This window comes from Macaca mulatta, chromosome 7 (assembly GCF_049350105.2).
Source record: "Macaca mulatta isolate MMU2019108-1 chromosome 7, T2T-MMU8v2.0, whole genome shotgun sequence".
Lineage (NCBI taxonomy): Eukaryota > Metazoa > Chordata > Mammalia > Primates > Cercopithecidae > Macaca > Macaca mulatta.
In genome coordinates this window covers 60,470,202-60,489,618 of record NC_133412.1, presented here as the reverse complement: position 1 = coordinate 60,489,618, position 19,417 = coordinate 60,470,202, and the positions used below count along the sequence as shown (strand labels likewise).

Here is a 19,417-nt window from a genome sequence, read left to right as displayed (position 1 = left end):
GTTGTAAGTAAACATTAGATAATTTCTGTAATATGCTTAGAGCAATGCCAGCCGTGAATAGGCAGTCCACAGATGTTAAGTTCTGGTTGTGGTTATTGTTGTGGTGGTGTTTTATAATCTGTATCACCTAGGGCACAAGCGAAGTCATTAAAATTATATTGGGGGAAAATTCTTTAACTGTCCCATACATTGCAGGTTGAGCATCCCAAATCTGAAAATCCAAAATCTGAAGTGCTCCCAAATTCAAAACTCTTCAAATACCAACATGGCACAAAAAGGAAATGCTCATTGGAGCATTTTCGATTTCAAATAAAGGATACTCAACCTTGTAGTCATTCTTGAGCACATTCAAGTTGACACTCTGAGTTAAGGGGAGGAGCAAAAGTGAAGTATATGTTTGAGCATTCAAATAATTATTCTGTCTTTAAAAGAGAATTATCAAATTTATCAATAATGGGGAATGAGTAGAATTCTATAGCATTACTAATTTTCTGCATGGTATACTAAGTTATGTTTAATGATAACTCTCTATAACCTAGGATGATCTTTTTTTTTCTTGTTTGCGTGGGACTAAGGGCTTTGATGGGATGTGGAAGTTTCAGTGTTAAAACCAGACAACTCAGGATGTGTCATCACCCTACTATAAGTTTAATACATTTGTCTGTTGAGACTATTGAAGGAGATATTAATGGGCAAGCACATAGCACACTGCTTGGCACATAGTAACTGCTCCTTAAGTTTTTGTAGATTTGAGTCTAAATCTTGATTGAGCAGATTCATACACTGCTCTTTGACAAATTGTAGGGAAGAAGTTGGCCAACTGCTTTGTTAGCCCTTTGAACAGCTCTTACTGTTAGGCCCTTGAGCATTGATTTCTTTCAGTTTCAATTTCCTAATCTGTAAAAGGAGAATAGTAATATGTATCTCATAGGGATATTGTAAGGATTCAATAATATGTGATTAGCACATTAAAAGTGAGTATCATAGTGGCTGGCTCCCATTAAGCTCTTAAGTGGTAACTATTAGAATAATGAAGTCCTTTAACATTTTATATAGATGCTATTTGGAATCAGTAGTCCCATCAGTGGGAAAACTTGGAATGGTAGCTCTGGATTGAGCTTTCAACTCCTTTAGCTTTGTTCAGTTTTTTCTTAGAAGCTTTCAGCTTTCTTATTCTAGAATGCCTGAGGAAGAACATTGTATACCTGGAGAACTGAAAATGTGTGTTTACAAATTGTGTTTTAGGTAATGAGGAGTACCTGATTAATCTGATAGACTCTCCAGGACACGTGGACTTTTCCTCAGAAGTATCAACCGCTGTTCGCATTTGTGATGGATGCATCATTGTGGTAGATGCTGTGGAAGGAGTCTGTCCACAGGTAGTAGATTGTGATGAGAAAATACTTAAATGGTTAAGGGTGAGGAAAGAGGAGGAACTGACTGACTTTAGGCATTTCACTGACAATCAGAACGTTGGTTTTATATTTCACATTTGGTAACGTTCCAGTCTGTGATGGAGTTAAATCACCAGAGTTCTGAAGGAATCTTAGAGATGATGACTTTAATTTAACATACTTTGTTTTTGTTTTTGTTTGTTTTGAAACAGTCTTGCTCTGTCACCCAGGCTTTAGTGTGGTGGCACGATCTTGGCTTACTGCAACCTCCATCTCCTGGGTTCAAGTGATTCTTATGCCTCAGCCTCCACAGTAACTGGGATTACAGGCATGTGCCACCACACCTGGCTAATTTCCGTACTTTTAGTAGAGACGGGATTTCGCCATGTTGGCCAGGCTAGTCTTGGACTCCTGGCCTCAAGCGATCCACCTGCCTCAGCCTCCCAGAGTGCTGAGATACAGGTGTGAGCCACCATGCCTGGCCTTATTTATCCTTCATAACTGTCAGTTGTGTAAAGGCAATGATGATTTCTTGTCTATAGTTCTTTGCTACTGTGCTGTATACATAGTTTGTGAATGCCTAATGAATACCTTTGTCTGACTGGCGTTGTCTAGAGTGGTTATTAATCAGTATTTTCTAATGTGCTTTACTTAATTCAAATCATGAGTTTTACATTCTTCTTTCTGTTTTTATCAGACACAAGCAGTTCTGCGACAAGCTTGGCTTGAAAACATCCGTCCAGTTTTAGTGATTAATAAGATAGATCGCTTGATAGTGGAACTGAAATTCACCCCACAAGAGGCCTATTCTCACCTCAAGAATATTTTAGAACAGGTATTTTAATTTTTAGTATTTAAAAAATTTAGTCTCAAAGAAGAGTTATAAGGAAGTTACTAAGCTTGGTATGAGCCATTGCTACAGAAAAATGAACTTTTCCACTTCATATTCATACATGTTGGTGGTATTCTACAACAGTGGCTACAGAATAAGCATGTTCTCAGTAGTCCCTTCCATCTCTTGGAATCACCCATCATATAAAGCTTAGACAATAGGCTCTGTTGTTTAAAACTGTATCTTGGTTCCAAAGTGAAGCAATATTAGGATTTTATTACCTGTCTATAGTATTTTATTACCTGTCGTTAGAGGAAATTTTACCCAAGCATTCATTCATTTATTTATTCAGCAAATATTTCCTAGATATATGTTGAATAAATGAATTATCGAATGTCCATTGTGCATTAGGGATTGTGAATATAAGATGGACGGGTCAGAATCCCTATTTTCAAGGAGCTCACAGTATAGTAGGGGAGACAAAGAGATACTTGGAGAACAATGAGATAAGCCCTGGGTGTGATATGACAGCATAAGGGCCATCTAACCCAGTCTGGGTCAAGAGGGAAGAATGAGTTAGAAGTCGTACAATGGAAACCTTGAGATGGAAGTGAAGTAGGTGTTTGCCAGGTAGAGAGGAAAAGGACATTCAAAAGAGAAGGAATATGATGGGCAAAGTCATAAAGGCAAGAAAAAGCACAGTACAGTGTTTCATTTAAGGACTACAAATTGTTTTATAGCTGAAGAATTAGATTATGTTAAACAGTGACAAGAGATGGGAAAAAGGATATAGGATTTAGATGTTGGTGAACCTTGTATGCCATGCATAAGAGTTTGAAATTTTTTCCTCAACATAGTGGAAAGCCATTGATGAGGACAGCTTGAGTATATTTATTTGCTAAAGGCAGGAAACAATAAAAGCAGAACTGTGAAAAAGAATGAGGGATGGATATCATTCCCTGTAGAAATAGGAAGACGTAGGCCGGGCTCGGTGGCTCCTGCCTGTAATCCCAGCACCTTCGGAGGCTGAGGTGGGTGGATCACGAGATCAGGAGATTAAGACCGTCCTGTTTAACAAGGTGAAACCCCGTCTCTACTAAAATTTGCAAAAAATTAGCCGGGCCTGGTGGCAGGCATGTGTAGTCCCAGGTACTCGGGAGGCTGAGGCAGGAGAATGGTGTGAACCCGGAGGCAGAGCGTGCAGTGAGCCAAGATCACACCACTCCATTCCAGCCTGGGCGACAGAGCGAGACTCCACCTCAGAAAATAAAAAAAAAAACATGAAATAGGAAGAGGTAAAATAACTCCTGCCCTGCATTGGCAGGAGAAAGGTCAGTGGTATTTGCAGACATAAGTGAGCTTGTAGATTGGAATGTGGGGCACTTGAAGGAAATATGAGTAATAGGTTCCATTTTCTTTCTGAGGTAGGACATAAGATTACTGCCTATTTGGGAGTGAAAGTAGTTGAGGATTAGGAGTTGGGAAGAGGGCCTGAAGAGGGTAGTGAAGATTTCAGACAACCGATGTGAGAAATGGCAAGGCAGTGGACTAAGGTTACAAACTAGGATTGTGGGGTTGGAAATCATGAGTACTTTGTGATAGTAGGCCTCAGTGCTGAAAAACAAATTAAGGGTATGATATTAACATTTACATTAAACTAATAATAATCAAAAAATGACCTTCCAAAAGCCTTAGAATTTAGTTATGCTGAGTTTAGAGAATGGATACATGTAAGTTATTTACTGATTGTAAATGCCACCTCCATTCGTGTATGCTTAATGAGCCCAAACTGACTGATGATTCTAGTCCTAACACAGGTTAAACAGTGTTTATCCTTCCGTGAGTGTGCTAAGCATCTGAATGACACTCTGCCATTTCACCATCTCTCCTAGATTAATGCACTCACAGGAACTCTTTTTACTTCTAAAGTCCTAGAAGAAAGAGCAGAGAGAGAGACTGAATCCCAAGTGAATCCACATTCTGAACAAGGAGAGCAAGTATATGACTGGAGCACTGGCTTGGAGGACACAGATGATTCTCAGCTTTACTTCTCTCCAGAACAGGGAAATGTGGTGTTTACCAGTGCAATAGATGGGTGGGGCTTTGGGTAAGTCTGTTTGAATCTGATTAAATCTCTTTGTGGATTTTATATGCCATTGGTTTTTTTAGTGAAACTTTTTATTTTGAGATAACTATAGATTCACCTACAGTTGTAAGAGATAATACAGAGAGTTCTCTGGTGCCCTTTACCCAGTAACTGCCTCCTATCCATAATAACATCTTGTATAACCATTGGTTGAGTACAATACCTCAACCAGGACTTTGCCATTTGCCATCAATATACAGAACATTTATATCACTACAAAGCTCCTTCACGTTGCCCTTATATTGCCACAGCTACTTCCTTCCCTCCCTCAAACCCTTTTTAACCCTTGACAACCATTTATCTTATCTCCAAATTTCTCATCTCATGGGTGTTATAGAAATGGAACCAAAAAATATATGATTTTTTTGGATTGATTTTTTTCACTTAGCGTGGTTCTCTAGAGACTTATCCAAGTTATTGCATGCATTAATACTGTAGTCGGTTCCTTTCTGTTGCTTAGTAGTATTCCATGGTGTGGATGTACCCCAGTATAACTATTCACCCATTAAAGGACATCTGGTTTTTTTTTTTCCTTTTTGGGCCATTATGAGTAAAGCCGCTATAAACATTCATGTGTAGGTTTTTGTGTGAACATGTTTCATTTCTCTGGAATAAATGCCTATGAGTGCATTTGCTGAGTCGTATGGTAGTTGTATGTTTAGTTTTTAAAGAAGCTATCAAACTGTTTCCAGAGGGACTGTACCATTTTATATTCTCACCAGCAATGCATGCGTGAGTGATCCGTTTTCTCCAAATGTTCACTTTTGGTGTTGTCACTGTTTTCATTTTAGCAGTTCTGTTGGGTGTGTACTAATATGCTATTGTGGTTTTAATTTGCATTTTCATAATAGCTGGTTACCTCGAACATCTTTTCATGTGCTGATTTGTCATCTGTAGGTCCTCTTGAGTGAAATGTCTTTTCACATTTTTTCCCATTTTGTTATTGTGTTTTTTTCATACTCCTGAATTTTGACAGTTTTTTCTATTCTAAACAGTAGTCCTTTGTCTCATATGTGTTTTGCAAATATTTTCTCCCAGTCTATAGTTTGACTTCATATCCTCTAATAGTGTTTTTCAAAGTGAGCAAAGATTTTTTTTTGTTTTTTTGTTTGTTTTGTTTTGTTTTGTTTTGTTTTTGTTTTGTTTTTTTTGAGACGGAGTCTCGCTCTGTCGCCCAGGCTGGAGTGCAGTGGCCAGATCTCAGCTCACTGCAAGCTCCGCCTCCCGGGTTTACGCCATTCTCCTGCCTAAGCCTCCCGAGTAGCTGGGACTACAGGTGCCCGCCACCTCGCCCGGCTAGTTTTTTGTGGTTTTTTTAGTCTTGCTTATTGCCCAAGTTGTAGTGTAGTGACGCAATCTTGACTCACTGCAACCTCCGCCTCCCAGGTGCAAGTGATTCTCCTGCCTCAACCTCCTGAGTAGCTGGGACTACAGGTGCACACCACCATTCCCAGCTAATTTTTGTGTTTCTTTCAGTAGAGACGAGGTTTCACCATGTTAGCCAAGCTGATCTCAAACTCCTGACCTCAGGTGATCCGCCTCAGCCTCCCAAAGTGCTGGGATTACAGGCGTGAGCCACCACTCCCAACCATCAAAGTGAGCAAAGTTTTTAATTTGACCGAGGTGTCCTTTATCATTTTTTCTTTTTATGGATCTTGATTTTAGAGTCAAGTTGAAGAACTCTTTGCCTAGCTCTAGATCCTAAGATTGTCTCTCATTTTTTTCTAAAAGTTTTAGTTTTACTTTTTACATTTAAGTCTGTGACCCATTTTGAGTTAATTTTTGTATAAAGTGTGAGGCTTGGATTGAGGTTTTCGTTTGTGGGAGAAGAGGGCCTTTGAATTTCCATTTACTCTAGAACCCTTTGTTGAAAAGGTTATCTCTTCTCTGTTGAATTGCTTTTGTGCCTTTTTCAAAATCAGTTGGGCATACTTGTGTGGGTCTGTTTCTGAGTGTTTTGTTCTGTTCCTTTAATCTATGTGTCTGTCTTTCCAACAGTACCACATAATTTTGATTAGTATAGCTACATTAATAAGTCTTGAAATCAGGTAGATTATTTCTGTCCACATTATTTTTATTTTTCAAAATTACTTTTGCTGTTCAAGGCGTTTGCCTTTCCATGTAAATTTTATAGTAATCTTACCTATATCTACAAAAACATCTTGCTAGGATTTGGATGGAAATTGCTTGGTAAACCTGTTAATTTGGGGAGAATTTTGACATCTCTGCTGTGTTGAATCTTTTCTATTCCATGCCTCACACTATACCTCTCCATTTATTTAACATTTTAAAAAAATATTTTGTGATCATTTTATAGTTTTCAGCATACAAGTGTTGTACATGTTAAGGTAGATTTCCACTTAATTTTTCATTTTTCTGAATGATTATAAGTGATATTTTTAATTTTGGTGTTCACACATCTAGTATATAGAAATACAATTAATTTTTATATGTTGATCTTGTATACTGTCACCTTGCTGAACTCACTTGAAGTTCTTTGTAGATATTTTTGAATTTGCTGCGAGACAATCATGTCTGCAAATAGGAATTGTTGTATTTTTTTTCCTTTTCTATCTCCATGCTATTTTCTCTTTTGCTGATTGCATTAGCTAGAATTTCCAGCACTATTTGACTGACAGTGATGAGAATTTCCTTGCCTTGTTCTCGATCTAGGAGGAAAGCATTAAGTCTTTCACCATTAGAAATAATGTTAGGTCTGCAGGCTGTTTTTAGATGTCTGTTATCAAGTTGAGGAAGTCCCCTAATATTTTTCTGAATGTCATTATTATGAATGTGTCCAGTTTTGTCACATACCTTTTCTGTATTGATTAATATATTTGTATGAGTTTTCTTCTTTAGCTTGTTAATATGGTATATTACATTGATTGATGTTTTTGAATATTGAGCCAGTCTTGCATTTCTTTACATATTTTATATACAGTTGATTTTTAACTTTATTCTTGAGTAAATTGAAATGTGTGCCACAAATGGATCCCACCTTATTCCTTAGCTCAGTTTATTTCCTGTCAGTTTTTTTTTTATCTTCTTAAAGTTATTTATACATAGATGAACAAATATATTTATATCAACTTTTATACCAGCAGTAGCAAAAGTTAGTCTAGCTTTAATGAAGATGTACATGTGCAAGATATTGAGTTAGTCACTTTATTTAAATTATTTCGCTAAATTCTGACAACACTCCTTTGAAACAGATACTACTATTTATTATCTAAGTCTCAAGAACATTGAGTAAATTTTGTTCAACATCACTCAACTAATAAGAGGCAGGCTGATATTAAGATTAAAGTCTGCCTGACTCTGAATCCTGTCTTTTTTTGACATGGTTCTTCTCTAGTGTCTGCCCTATGGGGTATAAGGATTCTTATTTCTTCTTATTGCCTCTCCCGGATTTGTACATGCTGAGGCCGTGTTAACAGTGATATTAGATTTCAGAATGGAGTAGGTAATTGATCACATTTTTTTAACTATAGCAATTTCTGACTTGTGGAATCAAAAAATCCAAATGTAGTTAAAAGATTATTACTTTGAGAAAAATGTCTGTGGTTTGGATAAGTAATAGTGGGACCATAACGACCTTTACTTTAGTTGTGGGCTTGATATTGCATGTAATTTATGGGAATCATAGAACTAAAACTGATGCAGTAGGAGAAAACAGAGTTTCTTCATGAAACATGTATCAGTATGACTTAGAATTGGAAAGAAAGAAAGGATCAGGAGCTGACTAGAATGCAAGGCTTGGAGTAGCCTAACAAATCTCTGGCTTCATTTTTTAAAATATATTTTCCTTTTTACAGGAACTTGTTCTCCAGTTTCCCTTTGACCAGATTTTGTCTTGGGCAGTGTAATATAATATCATAACTTTCTGTTTATAATAAATGATAGATACCTTAGTCCATTTGATGCCCGAAAGGTCATACCAGACTTAAATAAATTGAGGTAATGTGTATATGATAAAAATAGAAATTGTGAACCTGCTGAGAATTTGCACTTTTCATATATCGTTGATGGGTTGTCATTATCACCTTTCTAGGCCTCAGTTTACTTATCTGAAAAAACAAGAATATTGGGCTAAGATGATTTCAAGACTTTCTTCAGATTCATTCACAGTGATTCATTCAGTCGTGTAATAGGGTCAGACCTGTTGATTTCCTGATTTGTGAGCATTCTGGTAGTAAACCACAAGGTGGGAGGCTTGTCCCTTTCTTACAGTGATTTTCATAAGTAATTTAATGTTTTATGCCAATTTTAGTCAATCAGTAAAATTGGGGGAAGTTTATTGTGGAAGGAAAAGGAATGGAGAGAAAGTTGAATGGATAGAATAAGGGAAATTTACAGAGCTCTTACTTCTGACATTTTTAGATACTGTCAGCCAATAAATGAATGTTCCCCTGTGTTAGACAAGGTCAGATTTAGAGATCGGCTAGTGTCTGTTCTCAACAAGTTGATATGTGAATTTATGGGAAAGTAGTGGTGGAAATGAAAGCACCAGAGACTTTTTCCTTCCCTTTTTCCTCTAAAATGTCAGTGAATAGGCCAAGTTGACAGCTGCATGTGTCACAAAAGTGGAAAATGAGCACATTTCAGAATTTGCAAGATGATTCTATAAACTCTCTGCAGTGGGAAAGGATTAAGAAGTGTGACTAGAGGCTGAACCTAGGTCTTCTGCCTAAATCTGTCCTGTTAATTGATGTTAATCTGGGAGAGTCTGCACTGAAAAGCAGAAACACATTGACTTGGATGGGTAGCAGCAAGAATCTAAGTTCTTGCTTTAGATACATAGAACTGAGTCCCCAAACTTATAGCATAGGAACAGGAGAAAAGAGACAATGAGAAGCCCTTTGTAATAGATTTACTTGTCTTTGTGTAACCGTGTCTTAGAATTCTGTAGTTAACAGTAATCCACTTCGTAGCTTGGAGGGCAAAAGGGTGTGTGGTTCAGTAATTTCATACTTGACTGAGTTGTCATTCATGAAGATAGGCAACGAATAGATCAGTAGTCTTGGAATATAAATCGGTCTGCAGGTCTCTTAGACTCTTGTTTGCAGTTACTCTGTAGAGGAAACGAATTAAAATAGAATTCAAGAATGGAGAAGTGCTAGAAATTGTCAGTGTTTAAAAATTGTAACTGTTTAATGACAAAAATAAAAGCACTAGCAGTAATGGGGAATGGGTTGGTGTTAAGCAAATTTTGTGGGAAGTATGGAATAAAAAATAATGAAAAGGATAAGAAACAAGATTTTGAAAGATTTATGTACCCATGTGTGTACACAGGTGTGAATATTTTATGTGGTGGACTAGAAGAGCCTAGCCTAAGCAAAAGGGCAAATGTCTTACTATAATTTATGATTTTGATAGGGGTTTTAGAGTGTTTATTTATAAAAATCTTTAAGTTTACCACTTTCAGAATTAAGAGCAGGGTATTTATCTGACATCATTATAAAAGATAAAAGAATGTATAATACAGTCTGGGTAACACAACTCAACATTTTTTTTAAAAATCCTGAAAGAATAGAAACCACACTGGAAATCTAACTGATCAAAACAGTTGTACCGATAAATGATTGCCCCAATAAATGTATCAAATCCCCTATTAAGGAGATATTTTTTAGAAAGGAAATTTTATTAAAAAAATAAATCCAGACGTTTACTACGTAAAAGAGATAAACATAAAGCGTAATGGACAGAGGCTAAATACCAAAGCTTTAAATCAGATTATGTCAACCAAATGTGAATGAAAAGAGAGAGGTTTGGCAACATTAACAATAAAATAGGATTTATGGTAAATGAATTATGGCATAAGGATCATTTTCGCATAGATAATTGACACATTTACTAGTGAAGAGATTAGCTATCAATTATCAGAACAACAAAGTGCATGAGACAAAAATAGAACTATAAGTAGAACTCTGCAGGCACATGGTTTAGGGGAGATTTTCACAGGTTAAGTAGACAGGAACATGAACCATATGAATAGAATAATTAAAGTCAGAATGTAAGTGTCAGTTAAAGATATAAAAAAATTGGTTCTATATCAGGTGAAAAAATAATTCAAATTTAAAAGAAAGAAAATGTCACAGGTTTCATGTGTTCATCACTCAGTCATTAGCTCCGGTTTTAACCATCTAAGAAGGACCCAAGTTGCCAATGTGGAGAGCAAAGCTTCAGCTGTATTTGTTGAGGCCCCAGGGAGCATCACTGCTAAAGAATAGGGCTCCCTTCTACAGTTAGGTTGGAGAATGCCTGGGAAGTCAGTCCACAGTAGTTGCCTCCTATTGTTTCCTTCCACGTGTAGACCTTGGACCTGCCTGTAGGTCCTGAATTGGATTTGCAAATCTGCATGGCAGGTTGCAGCCTGCCTAGCAAAACTGGGTGTTGACAAATGAAAAGCCGCAGAGATAAGGGTATCCTGACTTAACATCTGGAAGTAAGGCTCTGTGCGCCATTCTGGGTGTGCAGAAACACAGGAAGCCAGGAGGAGGCCTGACTCTTTAGCGATCCACTGGTTAGGCAACAAGGCAGAGCCTGCTTTCTTTTTGAGGCATAGGAACTCTACCAGTGGTTGTCAGCCTTTCACATTGTGTTCATTTGTGGAGGAGTGATTAAAGAGTCACCTGTGAACAAAGATAGTTTTATTTATTCTTTTCTAATCAGTATACTTTTTATTTCCTTTTCTTGCGTGATTGCATTAGGTTGGGCTTTTCAGTATGGTGTGGAAAAAAACTGGGAATATCCTTTTTTTTTTTTTTTTTTCCTGAGCAGGCATCTTTTAAGATGCTGGTACTTTGAAAATTCTAATATCAAACCTTAGATTAAATTAGGTTGTTCTCTAAAGACAAGGCATTTCTTAGGTCCTTTATCCAGACAACGCAGATGCTATATGTAGCACCCTTAGTTGTTGTTGACTGTCCTCCTGTGATGGGAGGCCATGGTGGTAACTGGTTTCTCTGTGGGCTGATGCGAGTTAAGTCAGTGTGTGTATGTTTATCATTAATCTAGGATAATAAACACCTTGTTTTGGCAGGTTGTGGCTCAAGAGTTTCTTTCATTTGTGAGCAACTGTCACAGCAGTGAGTAGCTGAAATAAAATTTTATGGCTGGCATAGTTGTGACGGGCAGCTGGAGCTTGCATTTTCTTGGCTTTGGCCCTAGTTTTATCTTGTTTTACACATGCAAAATTAAGAAACAAAGCTATAGCATGTATTACAATTCATATTAATGTAGACCTGAACATGGGCTTTGGAGCCAGACTGCTTGGATTTAAAGCCCCACCTCACTTCTTCCCTGCATGATATTACTGTGCTTCATTACCCTTTTCTGTAAAATGGGGAAGTTCTGTAGGATAGTGGATTAAGTTTAGTAATACACATGTAAACAAGTTTGAACAGTACCTGTCACAGAAATGTTCAAATGTTACCTATGCTAATCGTTGTTATTAATAACGTGAACATTTGGTCTTCTTTCAGAATTGAGCACTTCGCCAGAATCTACAGTCAAAAAATTGGCATCAAAAAGGAAGTTCTTATGAAAACCTTGTGGGGAGATTACTGTATAAATATGAAGGCTAAAAAGATCATGAAGGGTGATCAGGTAATGTGGTGTATGTCCCTTTTGATTGCTGGTCATGTTCTTGCCCTATGAAAATCTATCCTGTAATATCTTTAATAAATGTAATTCAGCTTTAATTTATTCAGGTGAGTTCATGAGGGAATTTTTACTGTATATAATTGGGAAAGGCTTACACGTCTCATATACAGGTATTATTCATATAGAGTTCTTAGTCCTTTTAAGTATAGTGAGCAAAGAACTGCTTTTTCTTTTCTTTTCTTTTTTTTTCAGAAGACCAAAAATCTTAGATCTTGGGCACCTGAAGACACACGTTTTGTGCCGTGCATTTGTTTGTCTCTGTCACCATAAAGAGATGTCTCTTCTAGACATCCCTGTATGGTTCACACTGTCCTAGTCTCAGTTGAAGCCTTATCTCCCTGCATGCTGGTCATCGTGCAGTGTAGATCGGGAGAGGTGGATGCTCCCTGAAACTCCTTCTATAGATAGAGGTGGTGTAGGAATGCTGTCATATACCCTCAAAGGATACTTTTCTTGGAGCTTTATTTTTTGATATAAAACCAGGATTTCATAAATTTATTCTCACTGAAAATCATATACATTTCTTTTTAGAAAGTACTCACAAGTATAAAGCCACAGCAAACAAAAAACTCGAAGCCAGCACTGCTAGTAGATGTTTGTAATTTCTTTCATTCTTTTTACATGGATATATACATCCGTCAGTTGAGATTATGCTGTTTATACAATGTAGCTGCCCTTTTGCTTTTGTCATATCATGAACATCTTCCCTTGCCATTAAAAGCTTTTTTATAAACCATATATTTTAAAGGGAATGAATATAGCTAAGTGGGAAAGAGCATGCCTTGAGAGTTGACTCTGTGTTTGAATTTTGGCTCCACCACTTACTGGCTCTATGACTTTTATCTCAGTTATTTCATATGTAAAATTAAGATAATAGCACTTATCTCATAGGATAGTTATGATGATTATATGAAATAATTCAGTAAGCACTCTGTTATTTTATTTTGTGAGACCACTATGATTTATGTAATCATTCTCTTAAGATTGGACATAGTTTTTTTTCAAATGTTTTGATATTGTACGATAGATATCTTTGTGGATAAGTTTTATGTCTTCATGATGCTTTTTTTTTTTAAACTGAGCATTCTAAGCCAATGACTTTTAACTTCTTAATACTGTTGCCCGTAGTTCTTCAGAAAGGAGGTTTCAATTTATTAATATATCCCCCTTCATGTATATGGGAGAGTATACCCCTCAAGGTGCTCTTGCTAGTAACTTTTTGCGTAGTTTGGTAAGAGAAATGATGGAGTTTTTTGGGTTTTCAAAATTTTCCTATCCTTGTGAACTTTTAGAAATATGTTTAAGAATGCTTTATGTTTCTTCTAACATAATTTTAGACTGAAGTCCATGGAAAGAGCCTGCACGTGCAGAGTGAAGTTTTAGCTCTTGGCTTGGGTGCTGTGTGTATTTGTTTGATGGCAGCCATGGTAATATGACCCACGAATGGTCATGTCACTTGTAAAGTCTGTGGTTCCCAGAGGAAAGAACAATGGATTATTATTAATTGTGGATTATTGGCTGTTTAAGTGCATTCTTATAACTACTTTCATCTACTTTATTTTTGAATAATTATTTTCAAGTAGAAATGAAACACATTGAGAATAAAAGCATGTCAAGAAGGAATATATAAATGCCTATTAAATGTTCAGGAACTTAAGCCCGTATATTCTTTTGTACAGGCCAAAGGAAAGAAACCTTTATTTGTGCAGTTGATCCTGGAAAATATATGGAGTTTGTATGATGCTGTCTTGAAAAAGTAAGACTCTTATGACATTGTTTACCTTTAGGCATCTTTAGGCAGTATAATTTGTCTCACTTTCCAGTTTGATGAGTCATACTTCAGAAAGCTGAGATGGACTGAGAAAGTGAACAGAGCTTCTACAGATGAGTTGATTACAGGGCTTGGAAGCAATTTAAAGAAGTCTGTGTAACCCAGCTAAAGAGTGATGTTGAAGGAACAGGATAGCAATATTTTATAGAGTGCTGAGGTGAAGAGATAAAAGGATAGAAAGAAACATTGGGTCTTTTTTTATGCAAACCCAGGTTTAAAAAATAGTTATTAAAGTAGAAAAGGTGCTTGATAGCTAGGATCATTAATGGGGAAGTGGGGAAATAACTTTTCTGGTATAAGTTTGCTTTAGTAAATTTACTTTCTGAGTTATTCCTGTGGTGCAATAATGACTTATTAGTACTTATTTGTAAGACTGCTTTACCACTTGATATAGTCTGCTTGAGGAGATTGGGGAGAAGTACTTCCTGGGAAGTCTTAAAGAAGGATTCACTTGAAAGTATAAGAGTAGAAGTTGAGGAGGCTTTTTCTGTGGCAGAATTCCCTTCAATCATTTTTAGCTTTTTTTGAAAAAGTAACACATTAGGATAAAAATATGCCAGATAATGTTGGGTTCCTTTTCCCCACTGCCTGTTTTTATGTGCATATGACATTTCCGCCCTCCAATCTTGTGTTTACTATAGGGACAAAGACAAAATTGATAAAATAGTGACTTCTTTAGGATTAAAAATTGGAGCCCGGGAGGCACGACATTCAGACCCTAAAGTTCAGATCAACGCCATTTGCAGTCAGTGGCTACCCATATCCCATGCTGTTCTTGGTATCCTTTATTCTAATGGTTTTTAATGAAATAGTTTTGATAAAGCAAGAAAAAACAATGCGTTATGGCAACCAGGAAATTCTCTGGAAATAACATTCAATCCAAAATAAGTCTTCTCTGCTTATTTGGTGTTCTACCATGAAACTGTATTAAATACTTTAATAATTAATACACTAATACTAATTTATGTTAACATTACTAATAGTGAACTTCTTTAAGAAGACAATTCTTTTTGTGTTTATTTAGTAAACTGTAAAAATAAAAATGTTTACACTAAGATTTAAATAAGATGTTTGTGTTAGATAACTGTTTCATTTCAAGGTCACCGATAGCCAGCCTGCTAAGCTCTGTTCTCATTTGTTCCATGGGTCTCAGTGTTAAAGTATCTGTCATGAGGATCCTTTCTGAGCTTTTAGGAGTTTGTGAACTCCCTGAAATCGTGTGCATGTTTTGAGATGTGATGCATAAAGCAGTGTTGCCATATAGCACAGGCATTTTCTGTATGGACAGACTTTGTTACCTCAATATTTAGAACATACAGTGAATCTTCGCCTTGGTGGGAGGCACTGGCTCAAGGTTTTGAGTCCTTAACAACAGACTTCAGCGATGGTGTGTCAGAAACTTCCTAGTCCCCTTGATATTACAGCCGAGAGAGTGGAGAGACTGATGTGCACAGGATCACAAACCTTTGACTCTCTTCCACCAGAAACTCAAGCACTGAAAGCAGGTAAGGAAAGATGGACCTGTTGGAATATACCATGTCATTGACTGTCCTCCATCCAGGCTGCTCTAGACCAATTTGCTGAATGCTAGTTTGCTAAATGGCCAATTTGCCAAATGTCCACTTCCACAGATGAACAGTTTCACAAATGACCATTTCACCAGTTTTGCCTCCCACCCCCACCCCAAAGGTTTTCTTGTTACAGCCATTTTGCTCAGCCAGTACGATGAGAGACCAGCGACTTCCTGTACACATGCTCCTCGTGAGAAAAGAAGCTCCCATTCTGGACTTTGTAGGTTCCATGAAATTTGTCTCTATGTATTTTCTTTTCTCTAATTCTTTTCCTCCAGTTCTATTGCTTTTGTAACCCTGCCCCCAAACCACTACACTGTTGTTCTTGGCATCACTATTGACTTTTGGTTCATTAAATCTAATGACCAGTTTTCAGTCTTCATAGGACTAGATCTTCCACTCGCATTTGATGCAGGTGATCACTCCTCCTTGAAACAATTTCTTCCCTTGACTTCTAGGCTTCCATTGCTTCCATTCCCTTGCTTCTGCTTTTCTTCCTGTCTCCCTGGCTGCTTATACTTAATAAGGTCTTTTTGTGATTCCTCCCCATCTCCCTGGCTTTTTAACTTTGGTGTGCCCCAAGTAAGGTTCAAGTCTTTGATCGTCATCTATTTTACCTGCAGTCCCTCTTTTGATAATCTCATCCAATCTCAAGACTTTAAATGACAACTACATACTCATAATTCACACAATTGTGTATCTTCAGAGCATGTCTGTTTTCTGGACTCTGGACTGATATCTAGAACTCCCCCTATACTGTGTTTTCTAAGAAACATCTCAACTGAACATATCCCAAACTGGACTTTTTATCTTATCCCCAAGCCTGCTCACCTAGTCATTCCCATCTCAGGGGGACCTCAATCTTTTCATTTACTCAGTCCAAAAACCGTGGAGTTATCAATGGCCCTTATATTTATCTCACAGTCCAACATGCAGTCCATCATCCTGTTTATTCTTCCTTTGAAATACGGAATTCAGCTATTTCCCAATGTTTTCACTTCCTGGCCAACATGGTGAAACCTTGTCTCTACTAAAAATACAAAAATTAGCTGGGCGTGGTGGTACACACTTGTAGTCCCTGGTACTTGGGAGGCTGAGGCAGGAGAACCACTTGAACCTGGGAGGCGAAGGTTGCAGTGAGCCGAGATAATGCCACTGCACTCCAGCCTGGGTGACAGAACGAGACTCCGTCTGAGAAAACAAACAACAACAACAACAAAACGACTAGTATCCCTGCTTTTGCTCTTGATTCCTGTTAGTGTTTTCTCAATATTGCAGACAAAACAGAGTGATCCTCTTAAGATAAAAGTCAGGGCATGTCATTCTGTTCCTCATTCAAAGCTTCCACTGGCAAGACTTCTGATATATGTTTGATTCTTACTTCCTGTGGCTTTCTTTTTCCTTCTTTAAATTTTACTGTTGAATTCTTTGTATACAAATTATTTTAACGTGAGGTGATGGAGTTGTTTTAAAAAATTCAGTAATCAATGGTTTTTTACTTCCAATATAGGTTAAGGAAAATGTTCATATGTTAATACGTAATTGTGTTAAAATTTGTATATTTAAGGAGAATTGGTATCTTAATAATATTGAATCTTAATTTATTTCTAAGAATTTGTTAATATCATAATACAGTATTTTTGTCCATTTTATTTTCTAACTTGTTACTGTGGGGGATTGGAAAAGCTATTGATTTTTATATATCTCATTAACAAGCTACCTTGTTGATCGTTGGCCTTTGGTAACATTCCTCAATTCTATTTTTTCTATACTTGATACAGTGAAAAATGTATTAGTGCTTATAGTAGATATTTAACCTCATTGCATAGCTTTAACTTTCATATGGGATCCCTCACCCCATCAAATTTGCTTGCTTTTCCTTCCTTATTTCTGCCAATTCTGTTTGCTTTTGCTCTGCTATTCTTTCCTAGCAATCTTACCCTTTTCTAATTAAAATTCTTATCATAGTTGGAAAAAGTTATGGACTTCTGATGCATTTAGATAATGCGATGTTCTAAACATTTTAATTGTTTTCCAGAAAAATATGTGTTTTTTTAGTAATGGGAAAAATAGTGACATTTTTACTTCCTATTTGTTTAGCTTTTATGAAATGTGGAAGTGAGGAGACTGCTCCAGTTATCATATTTGTTTCCAAAATGTTTGCAGTTGATGCTAAGGCCTTGCCTCAGAATAAGCCAAGGTAAGGGAAGTGGGAAAGTTGGGCTGGGCTAGGAATATGGTATATGTTTGGTAGGATGTAGTTGGGGTGTGGATGGGGGTGAGGCACAGATAATGCTTTTCCTCCTTAACCCAGAATTCATTTCAAGCCAACCCCCAGGGTAACATACAATTTGTACAGTAATATATCCTTTTGTGATACCTCTGTAGGAGAAAGCTGTTGAAAGCAGCTCTGGGATTTTGAATTGAAGTGATGTAAGTTTGAAGAGTGGCGTTAGTAGCAGTAGCAACAGTTAACTTTTGTTGAACATGTTAGGCGAGTTTTAATCTAAGCCTCCTGCCTTGTCTCATCTAATTCTGTCTACCTCAGTAGAGATTATGAATGTATGAGTATCTCTGCTTCCCCGTGTGTATTATGTGTGCCCGGGTGTGGTGGGTGTAGGAGAGAGATATTTCTCAAGTTCCAGAGTCTTGGGGAATCTGTCTCTTCTACATTTCCTGTTTTTTATGTGAGTTCCCCTCCTTCTGTCTCTGCTGCTTTCCCTACAAGTTTAGATTCTGATCATGTCTTGTGGATATTGTTGCAGCAACCTCCTAGCTGGTTCTCCTGCCCCATCTTTAGTTCCACCGATGCACTTGCCTTTCTTCCTTTAGAGTGATCTTTGTAAAACTCAGCTATGAAGATATGTCTCTTGCTCAAAACCCTTAATGATTCTCACTGCTTTGAGCAGTTTTGATTCAAGTGTGAAGTGTTGGTGATGATTTCAGTGGTACTTAGGGAAACAAGTTTTAGTTTACTTAGTTGGCATATTTATTTTAATGTTTATTTGTGTGTATTGCCTGTGTATGTCAAGTGATAAAGCCTTTACTGTGATGAGATTTTAAAGTTTTATTGAGTTCAAAATGTTTGTGCATTTAAATAAGCATTAAATAAATAATATGCAGATATAGCAGAAATCATGAAAATAATATGTGAGTGACTGAAGGTCAGATCATCAGCCTGTGAAATAAACTTGAGCTGTCTTAGTGGCATTTCAGACCCACCGTGACCTGACCCCAAAACATGTTTTGACTAGATTTTTATTTCTGTTTCTCTAATATACTAGTGTCTGAACAAACGTCATATCTTTACTTGTGCTGTTCCTCCATCTGAGAAGGCTTCTTTTCTTCTGATAAAATTATGTTTGTCCTTCAGCAGAAAGGTTATGCATTGTTTTTTAGTACTTCCCTAGTGATTTGGACATAGGTGTAGTCAATAATTTTTGCCCTGGGGATAAGTAAAAGAATAGATGGGTGAGTAAATGAAGAATGAATGAGTGAATATCTGAATGGGGGAATGAACAGGTCAGTGAATAGGTGAATGAATGGCTAAATGAGTAAGTAAATGAGTGAATAATGGAACGAATGAATGCCCAATTATGTATCTAGGCTACTCCCAGATAATATTTCAGTGCTACATGTAGTAGCAATTTCTTGTGCTAACAATTTTAGGATACTGAATGTTTTTTGGCCATTGGGAGTATCTGAGAGATTCCAGTAGAATCATAGGGAATATCAGAGAATTGGAAAATTTGCTGTTAAGATTTGAAATACATGTATTTATATCATTTAAAATTCCTACCTCTACCTATCCTTCATTTCTTGCTGATGAATAATAGTATTATTATGCCTCTACTATTAATTACATTTTCTGTAAACATTTTTCTTAATAATTCATCATATGTTTTTCTGATTTTTAGTATATTTCTGATAGTGCAATCCATTCTATTCCGTGAAGTTGTTTTATTGATTTTATTTTTG

General features: G+C 36.9%; 1 protein-coding gene across 4 annotated transcripts in view; it reads left to right on the top strand.

Moving 5' to 3' along the window:
- The window catches only part of EFL1 (elongation factor like GTPase 1), a 130,619-nt gene that overhangs the window by 18,837 nt on the left and 92,365 nt on the right, over positions 1-19,417 (top strand). For 2 of the 4 annotated variants that reach the window (XR_001446032.3, XM_015142866.3), the window contains exons 5-12: positions 1,246-1,379; positions 2,092-2,229; positions 4,119-4,333; positions 11,857-11,980; positions 13,717-13,793; positions 14,510-14,646; positions 15,251-15,373; positions 17,540-17,639. Coding sequence is in view for 2 of the 4 variants with exons in the window: in XM_015142866.3 (XP_014998352.2) it covers positions 1,246-1,379; positions 2,092-2,229; positions 4,119-4,333; positions 11,857-11,980; positions 13,717-13,793; positions 14,510-14,646; positions 15,251-15,373; positions 17,540-17,639 (1,048 nt within the window). In the remaining 2 variants the exon portion in view is untranslated. The remainder of the gene's footprint in view (positions 1-1,245; positions 1,380-2,091; positions 2,230-4,118; positions 4,334-11,856; positions 11,981-13,716; positions 13,794-14,509; positions 14,647-15,250; positions 15,374-17,539; positions 17,640-19,417) is intronic. The other 2 variants (XR_013395351.1, XM_028851229.2) reach the window with 1 other exon arrangement.